The 14,818-nt window shown below is 44.1% G+C and overlaps 1 protein-coding gene across 1 annotated transcript in view; it reads left to right on the forward strand.

Annotated features, from left to right (window-relative positions):
- Positions 1-339: 339 nt before the first annotated feature.
- Positions 340-14,818, forward strand: part of HTR4 (5-hydroxytryptamine receptor 4) — a 49,732-nt gene continuing 35,253 nt past the window's right edge. The window contains exons 1-2 of the mRNA XM_042903021.1: positions 340-482; positions 1,731-1,931. Coding sequence (XP_042758955.1) covers positions 340-482; positions 1,731-1,931 — 344 coding nt within the window. The remainder of the gene's footprint in view (positions 483-1,730; positions 1,932-14,818) is intronic.

A 14,818-nucleotide genomic window follows, 5' to 3' on the forward strand; every position in this document is an offset into this window, starting at 1 on the left:
AAATAAGGCTTCTGAGCACAGGCTGAGTGAGGTAAGTGCTCTGAAGGAACGTCACAAGCTCTCTGGCAGAGAGTAACTGCGTAATGGCAGGGTAGTTACTTCACCTCTCTGAGCTGCCGCCTCCTCATTATGTAGGAGGTTAAGTAGGATAATATGTAAAGTGACGAGTACAGACACTGGCATATACCAGGTGTATATAGTAAATATGGATTACGGCTGCTGATGGTGAAGCTACCTTCCTGAAGATAAGTGAGGAAAAAATTAATTTTCTTCCTTGTGTCTCAGAGTTTCCTTCAATTCTGTGTGTGTGTGTGTGTGTGTGTGTGTGTGTGTGTGTGCATGCGTGTGTCTTCCAGTTCCAAGGAGGGTTTTGGGTCGGTGGAGAAGGTCGTGCTGCTCACGTTTCTCTCGGCGGTTATCCTGATGGCCATCCTGGGGAACCTGCTGGTGATGGTGGCTGTGTGCAGGGACAGGCAGCTCAGGTGAGTAGCAGGAGGAAACCGGAGGAGGCTCTCCCTGGAGAGCTGGGGTCTGAACTATGATTCCCATTACAATTCAAATTATGAGAGGGAAATGATGTTGGTAAAACAGAGCAGGGAAGAGATCACACGTGATTTCCCCATGATGACATAGCCGGTGTAAGCACTTACACGGATCTCCGTCCCGTCTTTTTTTCCTGTGTTCAGCTTTGGGAGGGGTTGGGGGGAGGTGTTTGGTAACAGTTGTGATCACTATAAATGTACAATTGTTGAGAGCATATCTAGTCTAACCTCCCCACTGGTTCAGAGAGGGGTGGGTGCTCAGTGACTGATCTGGATTTAGACCTGTATCTTCTGCTCTTTCTACTTCATCAGTCTCAACCCAGCTGCAGTTAAAGTCACCTGAAGACCTTTTGAAAATTGCTAGTGTGTAGCATAAGTATGTCCCATGCAGTGTCTGGAACATACTTATAGTAAATAGTTATTCATTGTTTACCTGAAATTGACATTTAACTCGGAGGCCTATTTTATAACTCGGAGGTCATATTTTATCTGACAATCCTTGTGGGGGTGGGGGAGGGTTTAACCACCCAAAGTCTCTGAACTAATTGATCTGGGGAGAGACCTGGGCATCAATATTTATAAAAACTCACCCGGTGATTCTGGTGTTGAGCCTGGGTCGAGAGCCACCAGGCCATAAAATGGGATAAAAGATACAATCCTGGCTCACCTACGGCCTTCCTCTCTAAGCAAGGCATGCACTAATCCACTTACAATGCAAAGGAAATGTAAAAGCGCGGTTCTGGCCCATGTCACAAATGTGAGGCACACAGCAGTCAGTCTAAGCGTGGAAAACAGTGGAATTTGACACCGTTTGTGAGGAGGGTGCCTTGGGAGGGTTCCCTGAGAATAACCAAACAAGGCCTGAAGGGAAGGGCAGGTGGGGAGAGAGAGAAGCCTGTGTAGAGGCCATGCTTCATGCACCAGGGCTCAAATCAGGCCAGTGTGGCCGCAGGGAAGAAGATGAGAAGGATTTGGGTGCAGGAGGTCAGGGGTGGCTGGACCACACACGCTGCATGACAGAGGGGGGAAGGGAATTTCACAGAATTCATTGCATGTCTGACTTTTCTTTCCTCTGTCTCTCTCCCTTCTTTCTTTGTTTCCCTCTCCTCTTTTTTCTGTCCTGCCCCTTTCTCCCACCTTTTCCTTTGTCTCTCCCCCTGCCTTCTTCCTTATACATTCTTCTCACAGGAAGATAAAGACCAATTATTTCATTGTATCCCTCGCCTTTGCGGATCTGCTGGTCTCGGTGCTGGTGATGCCCTTTGGTGCCATCGAGCTGGTTCAGGACATCTGGATTTATGGGGAGATGTTTTGCCTGGTCCGGACATCGCTAGACGTCCTGCTCACGACGGCGTCGATTTTTCACCTGTGCTGCATTTCTCTGGACAGGTGAGGACAGAGCAGTGTGACAGCAGAGCTCTGTGCTGGGGACAAGGACCTGATTGGCTATGGGGCCACGCCTTTCTTCCTTTCCCTAATTCATCAGAAGTGATGAATCTCAGAGAGATAAGTTCTGGGTACTCACTGATTCCCCCACTCTCCAGTCTTTGCAGAGGGCTCCCTTTCAGTCAGGCCCTCCCTAAGGTCCTGCAGACACAGAGGTGGTTAAGGCCCAGAACCGGCCTGTAGGAAGTTCACGATCTAGAGAGTGACAAGTTTTGGCAATCAGTTTACGGTAGAGCTCTAAATTTATACTGATGGCACGAACAAACTCTGAGGGAGCAGGAAGTAATATGCCTTCCCCAATAGGCAGCTAGGGTGGTTCAGAAGGATAGTTTGATGTTCTGACATGACCTCCTCTCCCAAAATGTGTCCGCATCAGAATTTTATATGCATATTTAGGTATGTGCATGCAACTGTGGAGAATCTTTTCCAGAAAGTTAAAGATGATTTTAAAATCCCCAGTAATGATTCGTTTGGGGGACGCACGGCTAGCATTTAATTCCTTTGCATAATTTTATTCTTTTGCTTCACATTTGACTTCAGGAGGCCTGACGATTTCCATCGTGGCCTTATTTATTTGAGGTGTACGTTAATCAGTGGTATTTGGACTTTTTATTTTCCAATTCCTGCCCGTTTGTATTCAGTCATAAAAGCAGAATGCAGTCTAAAGGTCAGACGATTACAGGATCGCAAACCGCCATCACAGTACTCGTATCGTAGGGTTAGTTCCCAAATTCTGATAACACATGCCAGTAATATGTTACCAGAATTCCCATGGGACAAGCCTTTCCTATCTCCGGAGGAGTCCAACAGACCCAGTCATTCTTCCAGTCTAGAGATAGGTCACTGTTTCTTTAACTGGAGGACAGGAAAAGCATTTGACTAAAATTAGAGATTGTGATGTGTCTAAAATATGTCTTTAAACACTCAAATAAGAGTCTGTCCAGAGAATTTCTGACACTGGGGAAGGTCCTGAGGGCCTGAAACCAGCTGCGGGAACAGTGGATTCATCTCCTGTCCCATGGGATGGTGCTTATTGATTGGAATGGCAGGTGTAATGGCCTGCTCTATTTAAATTGTGCGAATTCTTTCTCTCTCTTGCTGTACCAGGAACATAGAGTCGAATGTGCTTAAATTAAATGCACGTCTAATGAGACTCTCTCGCTACAGATAGCGACATTGGTAAAACTGAACTGTTGGTTGGCGAGCAGACCCAAAGCACGTCATGGTTTGAAACTTGTGTTCATCTGCTTGTTCGCAGCAGTCCGACTTCAGTACATGAAACACTTTAAGCCAGTCACTATATACTGTATGAAAGTTCACATGAGAAGAAATAAAATATAAGGGGGTAGAAAATACATGGAAGTCTTGAGGGGTAGCCCACATGGGGTCATTGCCAAATTGAGTGCTGAGACTGAAAGTATCATATGGACTTGGAGGGGGCAGAGCTGAGGTGATCGTGGCACCTGGAGGTAACCTTGAGTTTTGGGTAAAAGCAAGGGGAAGAAAATGAGCTGAGTAGGGAGTGTAGATTGGGGGGACATATAGAATCATCTTCCTAGTGTGGAAAATTGACTCGGAGTGGCCCTGAGAAGGGGGCTGAAGGTTCCCTAGGAAGATTTGGCTTCAGAGTTCCAGATGAACTATCAGGGGCTTTAGAAATCATGGAATTTTCCCCGCGAAGGCGGGCATTCGTTGTCTTGAAGCAGTATGGTCTGGTCATGAAGAACCATCTGCTTTAGAACTGAAGAGGGTGGGATTCAAACCCCTGCTCTGCCAGTGTTTAACTCTGAGGATGGTCTTAAGTTATTAAGCTTTTCTGAGTCTCTGTCTTCTCGTCTCTAAAATTGGGGGCAATAGCACCTGTTCTATAGGATTGCAGTTAGGATTGAGTTAGATAGTCCGGCGGAGGCATTGCGTTGGCCCAGCTTGGCACAGTACACAGTGCCGGTGGATGTTCATTTCAGTTTCCTGCAACTGTCCATGCACCCTCCATGGGTAAGATTTTTCTTACCGAACTTGGACCTCATCAGTGAATAGCTGCTCCAGCCGCTGCATCATCCAGAAATCAGGTAGTTACGCTACATGCGGTCTTTCCTTATCCCCTGCGTTTAATCAATAAGTCCTACTCATTTTCTTTCCTAAACAGATCCTGCTGTTTCTCTCCAACTTTTATCATGCTGGCCCAGACTAATGCCATCTCTTGCATAAGCCGCTTCAGCAGCCTCCTAATTGTTCTCCCCACATCTACTTTATCTTCCTCCAATCTGCTCACGTCTTATAAGATCTCATAGCCAGAGTCATGGTTAAAACCCTTCAATGGCTATGCAGTGCACTGAAGATCGAGACCAGACTCCTGGGCCCGTAGGGTTTTGTGCCATCTGTTTCCTGTCTGTGTCCCCAACCTCCCTTGATGCCCTTCACCAGCCTTACTCCCGGGGCTGCAAGCTGTCTTTGCCTTCTTTCTGTCTCCAGTGCTCTGGGCCCAGCCATCCCAGGGCCTTGGCTCCTCCCTGTACCTGGAAACTCCTTTGCCCCCTCCTCTCTTGTGTATCTTTCAGACTTAGGCTCAATCCTTGCCTCCTTCTGGAAGCTCTCCCTGACCCCATCAAACTGATTCTTCTTTGTAAAAGTTAGTGCAGTGGTGATTAAAATCTATCGTGTATTTTTTTTTTGCGTTTATACTCTTTTATTAAAGTATAATTAACATGCTGTGTTATATTACTTTCATGTGTACACATAATGCTTCAACAATTCTATGTATTATTTAATGCTCACTGTGATAAGTATAGTGACCATCTGTCACCACACGACGTTATTACAATCTTATTGGCTGTATTCCCTATGCTGTACTTTTCATCTCTGTGATTTATTCATTTTGTCACTGGAAGTTTTTACCTCTTATTCCTCTCTATCTATTTCACCCATTCCCCCCACCTCCCCTCAGGCAACCCCAGTTTGCTCTCTGTATTTAAGAATGGGGGCATGCCTCTTTTATTTTCCTTTGCTCATTTGTTTCTTATAGAACACATTCGAGTGGAATCATATGTCTCTATCACCCCCGAGAGGAGAAAGTGCAAAGATATGAGTAAGGAGGGGCACCTGGGTGGCTAGGTCGGTGAAGCGTCCGTCTTCGGCTCAGGTCACGATCTCATGGCTCATGGGTTTGAGCCCCGCATCGGGCTCTGCACGGGCAGCATGGAGCCTGCTTGGGATTCTCTCTCTCTTTCTCTCTCTCTCTCTGTCCCTCCCCTGCTCGCACGCTCTCTCTCTCTCAAAACATAAACATTAAAAAAAAAAAAAGATATGAGTAAGGACAATGTCCTCGCCCTCATGGAACTTACCTTTTAATGGGGAAACTAGCAATTAACCATAAGAGCAACCAACCTACTGATGTAGGCACTTGGTAAACGCTGTTCAACAAATGGAGTGTTCAGTGTACCCTGTTTTTGAGGGAATTCTCTCAAAACTTTTTGGCTGCCATTAGTTCCATTTCCTTCTCGGATAGTGGACATCAAAACCTCTGATACCATAAATAAGATGGAGTCAGATGGTTTCATTTGGCCGGTTTTCCTCAGGGAGCCTGGGAAGGTTGCCAATTGTTTCTAGCATCTCCTGTCCCAAGAATGATATTCTCATTGGGATGGAAGGTTCACCCTGAACATGACAACACTACATCTTAGTCTGGAAGTGTAAGCTTTTATTTATCAGTTAGCTTCTGTTTTTGCTCTGTCCAACCTGACCGTTGGGCTGGGCCAGAGCACAGGGGGAGCTTGTCAGTGGGGTGCGGTGCCCATTGTTCATCATGTGATTCCTGTTAAGATGTTTGTCTTTGTTTCTGGAGCTACCATGACTCTACAGGGATTAGTGATCTCCGGTCATGCTTCCCAGGCAAAAACGCTCACTGTGATTCTTAATTCCTCCCGGATGGCAGACCCTTGGATCAGAGCAAGAAGCAGGACTCCATTAATATTATAAAATGCTTTTTCCCAACTACAGTGCTCCATCCACTGTGCTTCCTGGTGCTTTGAGAATTGAATCCAATTAATGAAAGCTTATTGCCTCATTAGAAGTAATTTCCAAAGCATAATTAAGCTACATGCATCATATAGTATGTATGGGTCATGGGAGACCAGAAAAGTGGATTAAAAGCACTATAGTACAGTTGACTATTTTGAATCAAAGGTTCTGTGGTGAATGAAAATCAACTAAGTATCTGTGATAGAGTACTGAGTTTTAATCTGGCCACTAAAACCCATGAGAAATAGTTATGTGTGTTGCCCTAGAAAGATATCACTACTGTGTTAATTGGGGGGAAAAGCAAGTGTCAGATTTCAATGTTTAGAATAATTCTACTTTTGTAAAATAAATATAGAGATATTTATATTTAGGTATAGGCGAGTGAGTGAGTGAGTGAGTGAGTGACAGAGAATATGAATGAAATTGCATCAAACTATTAACAACAGTTATATGGAGGGTAGTTGAAAATGGTCCTGGCTAGACTAGGTGACCAGATAGATTGGGGTTGGGAGCCATCACTTTTACTAACCTCTAAAATATATGTTTGAAACTTGAATCTTCCCTGTGCTAGAAATTGACACTTCTTGAGCGCAGAAGTATCCAGGATCGCCTTTGGCCGAAAGTGCTCCTAGACCAGCACATTCTCCAGTCTCTGAAAACATTCTAACTTTAGTGTTAGGAGTTCCCTCTGAGATCTGAGCGAGGCAGAGAGCGCAGAAGTCTTTCTGACCAATGTGTTCTCTCTGCTTTCTCACAAAATGCCCTGGATTCTCCCCTCTTTGGAGCCCTGGCTGTCTCCTGTCAGCAGATCCTTCCTCCCACTCACTCCCATATTCGTCTTCCTTGGTCCCACCACCCTCATTCATGACCTTGTGTCTCATCCATTTCAACAGTCTCTTTTCTAATCATCGCAGTTTCTTTTTAATTTTTAATGTTTATTTTTGAAAGAGAGAGAGAGAGAGAGAGAGCTAGCAGGTGAGGGGCAGAGAGAGAAGGAGACAAACACTCTGAAGCAGGCTCCAGACTCTGAACTCTTGTCAGCACAGAGCCCGTCGCAGGGCTTGAATCACGAACCATGAGATGGTGACCTGAGCCGAAGCGTAACGCTTAACTCACTGAGCAACCCAGGCGCCGCCCTCCCCATCACAGTTTTTAATGAGCATGACGATAATACCTGAGCATTGTGAAAAAAAAGTGCCTCCGGCTTATGAGTAGAACATAAAAATGTCTCTCTTCTCCCTCTGCACCTCCACAGCTATATATCCTAGAGGTTACCACTGTACACAGTAGCTGTCTGCAAATTCCAGTCATTTGATATGCAAGAAGCAGACTTCTGTGAATATATTTTTAGTTTGCTCAAATGGCTTTATATTTAAAATAAGCTTTTGAAAAGGGCTTTCCCAGTATCCCAGTGAATTGCCTGAATGTAGTGTTTTGACCAACTCACTTCTCAGATGATATGTTAGTAAGATCTTTTTCAGCAACACATGATGGAAAATAAATCGATTGGTTGAATCAGCTGAAAAGTCTGACCTTAGACATGGCCGTCTACAGGGTTTGAACAATGCCATCGAGGCTCACTCTCTCCTTCTGTCTCTGTCTCTCTCTCCTCCTTGACTCTATCTTTTCTTTTTTCTTCTCTTTCTCTTCCGTCTCTGTCAGTCTCCCTCTCTGCCTCTGTCCCTCTCTGTATATCTGTCTTTTGTGTCCCTTTGCTGTTTTCTTGTTGGATTGAGTCTCAGGCTGGGCTTAGACCAGTGAGTCTTAAACCATCCTGATTAACTTGTGAATCCACAGGAGGAGAAGCCTAAATGCTCTTTCTCATGGAAGAATTTTGGCTGGCTTTGCTTGAATCACTCTTTCATTGACCATTCACACATTATGGTGGCTGGGCAGAGGTGAGGCACCATGACGGTCAGCTTTACCAAAGGTGTATGGCGTGGGAGAATGGCAGTTCCTTCTGGAAGAAGGATGTTGGGCAGACAAGAATAGCAGACATCAACTTCTTTTAGGCTGCCCAAGGGACCTTCAGATCTCTTTATTGAGCCTCCACAACAAGACAAAGGTTTGCCCTTCCCAACTCTTCTTGTATTAGGCCAAACATCCCTAGATCCTTCCACTGGCTTCATATGCCATACTTTTTAGACTTGTAACCATTCTGATCCCCTTCCCCCAATCCATGCTATACTTTGTCCTGTATTTGGCATCAAATGCAATTCCCCTTGAAATGGTTCACTTCACTGAGGATGCCATTCTCTACGGGATTGCAAGATGTCCTCACTGACATGTTCAACCAAATTGCCTACCCTTTCTCTTGGCAACACAAGAACTTGATGTATATTATCTGCAAAACTCTTCCAACGATTTGTCAGTCACAGATTTTCTTTTAAAACAGGTTTACTTGTTAAACATATGATTCTGACTCAAAGGTTGCGTATTTCATCCTGTGCCAGAGATAAGCGTGTCTGCGTTTCTTAATGATCTCCCTGCGGCACCACTCAGTTTTGTAATGTATACCTAAAAGGTGTCTGTCATTGTGAACTTGTGTCACACAGTTACATCTGTTTTCCCAATGGGATTGAAATGTGTTTCTGAAAGGAAGGCGTACTGTTTCCCTTTCTCACATACGCTTTGAGGCTAAGTTCATACTTTGTACATAATGGTAATACTTGTTGAGTTGAATCTCATGCTACGGGATATGAACTCTTATTTTTATATTCATTTCATTAAATATGCATTGAGTACTTAACTAATTGCCAGGAGCTGAGCAGAGCAGTGGAAGTGCAGAGGTGAACAACCAGAGAAAGCTCTGAATCACGGAGCTTTTAGTCTAGTGGGGAACAGGTAGTAAATAGGTAATTATAATGAAATCGGTGGCCATTGAAGTCAAATAAGGAGAAGTCAAAGAAGCTATTGGAGCATGTGGCCTCCAAAGCAGTGTAAGCACTGGGAGGAAGTAACAGGGAAGCTGGGATCTGTGGATTATGCAAATGTCAGTAGGTAAAGGGGAAGAAGAGGAGGCATCTCCTGGAAGGAAGTTTCGAGAAAATGGCATGTGCAAAGCCCCGAATTTTTTTCAGTGATACCTTATCAACCACAGGCTAAATTCTTCCCTTGTCTTTCAGTGCTTTTCCCAGCGTGTCCTTGGTCTGTTTTTTCTAACTCAGCTCCAACCCATGAGTGATCTGTTATTCATAGCCTGAGTCTGATATGTTTCCTCATAACCCCATGTTCTGCATTGCCTCGAGTTCCTTTTCTTTTCCCGATGAACACTCACCCTTCAGTATTCTGACAGAATGTGTCACTGTCTCTACCCACTGGCCAGGCTTCATTCCCCATGATTTGTTGTTTCTTCTGAGTGCCCATAGAATGTTAAATATAAGCATAGCAGTGGGGCGCCTGGATGGCTCAGTCAGTTAAGCGTCCAACTTCGGCTCAGGTCATGATCTCGTGGTTTGAGAGTTCAAGCCTCGTGTCGGGCTCTGTGCTGACAGCTCAGAGCCTGGAGCCTGCTTCGGATTCTATAATTTATAATAATAAATAAAACGTTAAAAAAATTAAAAAATGTATAAGCATAGCAGTTATCATCCATCTTGTTTTTAAAATTTTTAATGTTTTTTTTATTTTTTATTTTTAATTTTTGTGAGAGAGAGAAAGCGCACATGCGCACACAAGCAGGGGAGGGGCAGAGAGAGAGGGGACGCAGAATCTGAAGCAGGCTCCAGGCTCCACGTTGTCAGCACGGAGCCCGACGCAGGGCTTGAACCCACGCATCGTGAGATCGTGACCCAAGCTGAAGTCGGATGCTGAACCGACTGAGCCACCCAGGTGCCCCAGTTATCACTCATCTTAATCATTGGTTTATCTCCTTCTCATCCTGGATGATAAGCTCCTTGAGAGTCAGCCTCAAGGCAAATGAGAGTTCACCTGTCCTCGTGCTATTCTGATTGGTCCAAGGCAGCTGCTCCAGGCACATTTAGCTGATGCTCCGAGATGTGACTTGTGGTTGCTTGGTCTGACTTTGGTGTTCATTTTTCTACCCTTCTCAAATAGCCAGTATAGCAAGTAGTTAAGAATGACGCCCGGGGTGCTAGACTGCCTGGATTCAATCCCAGCTTGACCGGTTACCAATTGTGTAATCTTGAGAAGTTATTTAAATTTTCTGGGTTTTACCTTCTCAGCTCTAACATTGTGTTAATAGTAACTTCCTTTTGGAGTTCGTGAAGAATATAACTGAGTGCATGCAGGAGAACATAAATCAGTGCATGGTACATAATAAGCATTCAATAAATGTTAGCCACAAGTATTATTCCATTATTGTTCTCCTTTCCAAATGTGAATTTCTACTGGTTGTTGTGGGTGACTTCCCAGACACCAGTTGCTGTGTTTTTCTTCCTGTTGTACGGCCGAGTATCCTTCAAGGTTAGACCCTCGGCCTTCCAGCACTAGGGATCTCCTTCTTTCCTTTGGAGAGCTCACCCATCCCATGGCTTCACCTGCACCTCTGTTCTCACCCCTCCTGCAGTCCTGTCCCATCTCTGGGCTCTGGGGTCCTATCTCTACCCACCTGTTCAATATCTCGCCTTAAGCTTCTTTCTGTTTTCTTGAATCCACTGTGCCCAAAGTGGAAATTTCCGTTATAAACTAATATCCTCTTCTACTTTGTACGTAAAAGGCACATCTATTAGTCATCTTTTAGTCATTTAAATGCAATTCTTTGAGGTCATCTTTTCCTTATCCACCATGACCAGCTGGAAGCCAAATCATAGATTCATTTTTATAAATATCTCTCAAACCCATCTTCCTCCTCTTCGCTCCTTTTCTCCCATCCCACTTCTTGATTGTTGCAGTAGGTTTTTAGTTTTTATTCCTGTATATTATTTATCATATGCATCTTTAAATTTATTTAAATATGTTCACATTTTTTCCATGTGTCCTCAGCTCAGAAAGCTTATAAGGCACTCATGTTCTCTGTCTTCTTCCTAAAGAGGGTTGCTTTGGTCTCACCCTGACCATTCACCAGCATTACCAGGGCACGGACTTTGCCAGATGTGGGTTTAATTCCCAGTTTTACTGTATCCTGGCCGTAGGATATTAGGCAAGTGGATTGAACTCCCTGGGCCTCAGTTTCCTCATATTTAAAACGTGGAGAATGAGAGCTGCCTTGCAGCGTTGCTATAGGAGAGTGAGATATATTATAGAATACACCTCTTGCTGCATAATGTGCCCTCGGTAAATGGGCAACACGTATAGTGTGAATAGTAGTAGCTATAGCAGAGACAAGAAACAGACACTTATAATACGATTGGAGATGTGCTGTGTCACAGACATAAACAAAATACTTGAAGAACCAGGGCAGAGATGCGGAAACAATTCAGATCTCTGACAGAAAGGAGTCTCCCCCCAAACCCTCACCCCCACAGTTTTTTCTTCCTGGAACCCGAAGTTCCCCCTCAGCTCTTGGCGACATTCTCAGCCCCACTTTGTGCTCCTGGCTCCTGATGAATATCCCTGCTGGGGTCGTCTTCCTTGATTCTCAAAGCGACTGGCAGCTTGCCAAACCCCTTGGGAAGCAGAAGCGGAGCACTTTAGCTTTCTCTTGAAGCCGCTGCTGTTTCTACACCGCTTCAGAGGGGAACCAGAGCAACTGAAGTGTAACAAAACCAGTTACCATGAGGAGAAAGATAAATCTCTGCATCCAGAGCTCTGCCACAAAATGTGGCTAGATCCCCTACTGGAGGGAGGACTACTGTCCAGCCAGGGAACTGCCACGGTCACACTAGACTGTATATTACCTGTTTATTTCAGTTGTGGTTATCTGTTGCCATATAACATCTACCCCAAAACTTAATGGCTGAAAAAACAATGTACTATTCCCAGACTTCACAGTTCTGCGCGTCAGGAATCTGGGCTTGGCTAAAGTCACTTGATGGTGTTTAGCTGGAGACTGGACAAGCCTGAAGGGTCCAAGACAATTTATCATACACATTGATGGCACTTTGGTGGCGTCATCTGGAAAGCTGGGCTCAGCTGGGCCCCTGTCCCTGTCCATGTGGTCCCAGCTCTCTATATGTGATCTCATGTTCATACATGTTCAATTTCTTACATGACAGATCATGGCCTTGAGAAACCAAGAGCCCTCTTAAAAATGAGTCTCAAGACCGGCATACAACACTTCTAATGTATTCTCGGTCAGGGCAGTCACAAGGCAGTCACAAGGGAAGGAGCAGACTCACCTCTGGATGGGAAGCATGTCAAAGAATTTGTGGCCATCTTTAATCCAACACAACTACAACCTCTTACAAAAGCTGAGATGTAATTAATCCCCCTTTACACATAAGAAACAGAGACCCAAAGACATCACGTGATTTGTTAAATGTTGGAAAGAATATCCATGAAAGGATTGACGCTAGAACTGATTGTCTTGCTAAAGACAAAACACCCCTTGTAATTAATAAATTTGTTGATTCTGCAGAGCTCTTTATCCCCCTAGTCCTAAGTCCTGAAGACCACTGGCTTGTGCTTTATAAATTCGGAGTTGGGGGTGGGGGGTGAGGGGACTATGATGAAAGGTTTGTTTTCCTGATTCCATTTCAATATTTGGGTCTTAGCAGCCAGATGCGACTTCATGTGTTCTGTCCTGCAGTTGGCATTTCTTTCTTTAGTTAATCTTGACTAGAGATCTGGTCTCGCGGACCATCTAGGATGTCACTTTCAATTATTTCAGGTAGGACAGCAGGGCCTGGATTAAGTCCATAAGAAGATACTACACAAGATCTACTTCATTGCTTGCAACCAATAGGGTCTCACTGCTTCCGTTCACCTTTAGGGACCAACTCATTCACCACTTCATTACTAGGAGAAATGTTGAACCAGGTGGCCTCCATTTTATTTGTTAAATAATTTAGAGCCCCTGGTTCCAGAATGTATTTGAATCTATTTGAATTCATATGTATAATATATATATTCCCTTTGATCTTGTACTTATATGTAAGTAAAGTTAGTAACTACTATTTATGAAGCATTATGTACCCAAAACTTCCTGTATTGAACACTAGCTCATCATTTCTCACCGCGAGTCAGTGAGGTGGACATAATGATACCCACACTTCAGATGAGTAAACTGGATCCTGGAGAAGTCACATAACTAATCCTGAGACCACAGAGCTAATAACTGGTTAAGGCAGGAAGACGAGATGCTCAGATAAAGACATAAAGTTGACTGCTAACATCTCCTCTAAGTCTGAGAATCTAAGATTCCACGTTATTCTCCTTGCTCCTCTGCCTTCCCTGTGGTGGGATGGCAGGAAGTGAGGAGGAAGAATTTTCCTTAATTGTAGGACGGGTGGGGTAGAGATTAGCATGGAGCTTAAAATACATGACTGACTTCTAAGAGTTGTCAAAGTAAATTGTGTCCCCAGAGACATTTAAAAGCAATTTAATCACACTTTTCCACATGGCTGCATTTGGGGAAGCTGGTGGCTGGTCTACCAAAGGGGATTTTAATGGAGTTTTACGAACAGTAGTTTGAAATGTTTTGCGTAGACATTTCTTTGCAAATACCCATGCCACGTGTTAGTTAATCCTGGCCACCTGGAACCTCACTTGTCACTTGAACATTCATTTAACCACTTTGTATAAGTTTTTTAGTGAAAGAAGAACGGGCCTTGTCCAGTGGAAGTCTAGGGAACAGACCTTGCAGATAAATCCGTTCCTGAGATGAGACCAAACCGCATTCCCTCATGAACCCTGTTCACCTGGCAGGGGAACCAACGATCCTTTTTCTTGAATTTGTTGTAATTCAGCTTCTTTAGTAGAGCATGCAGCAGTGTTGATCGCAGTGGACATTTTCCAGTTCAAAGAACTTTTGGACGTTTTCCAGTTCAAAAAACTTTTGCTAGACTCATCCTAGCATAACATTCAAAAAGGTTCTCAGGAGTTCCCAAACCACCAGCATCGTTTATCAGTTATTATGTTATCAGTTATCAGTTATTGCCAACCAGTAACAATAACAGAAACGTGAATTCTTGGACGCCATAACCAGATTTTCCAGGAACCTGTATTTCAGCAACCCCTCCAGGTGACTCCCTTGTATGCTACAGTTTGAGAACCACTGCCCCTGAGCTGGCCTTTTGAGACAGATTTTGTTCTATTTTCTTCCAAATACTCTATGTCCCAGTTAACTTGTACTCTCTTTATGTTTGTATGCCTATGTGGATGCATGGATACAGGTTTATGGATTTATTTTCTATAGATAATCTCTGTCTCCTGGCCTTTGTCCATACTATTTATAGTACATGGATTGCACTTTCTTCTCCACCATCCTTAAAAGACACTTGCTGGAGAAAACCTTCCCATCCCTCTACTAAATATGACCTTTACATCCCCAGAACTTGGTCCCACAATGTAAAGTAGAATTTATTTTATTATTGATTCAACCTATTCTGTGAGCATCCACTCTGTCTAGCATTGTACGAGACCTTAGGGATACAGTGGCAAAAAGGGAAACATTGCTGGAACTTACAAATCAGGTAAGGTAGACTTTTCTCATCCCCTGTCCTAGATTGTAGCTCTTTGAGGGGGCACACGTGTCCTATACTGCTGGGAGTCCCCCAGGCTGTATTAAGTTATGGTGAGCAGGGTGGAAGGCAATGTAATTGTCTTTTCTGGTCCATATAGAATGCACTGGAGTATTGTGCTCTCTTTGTGACATCCATAGTTAAGACATAATGGCACACTATGGCATATGCAGAGGACATGAAGCCCTGGCTGTTGGTGTATATCACCTCCTCTAAACCAGGGTTTCTCAACTC

The sequence above is a fragment of the Panthera leo genome, chromosome A1 (assembly GCF_018350215.1).
Source record: "Panthera leo isolate Ple1 chromosome A1, P.leo_Ple1_pat1.1, whole genome shotgun sequence".
NCBI lineage: Eukaryota > Metazoa > Chordata > Mammalia > Carnivora > Felidae > Panthera > Panthera leo.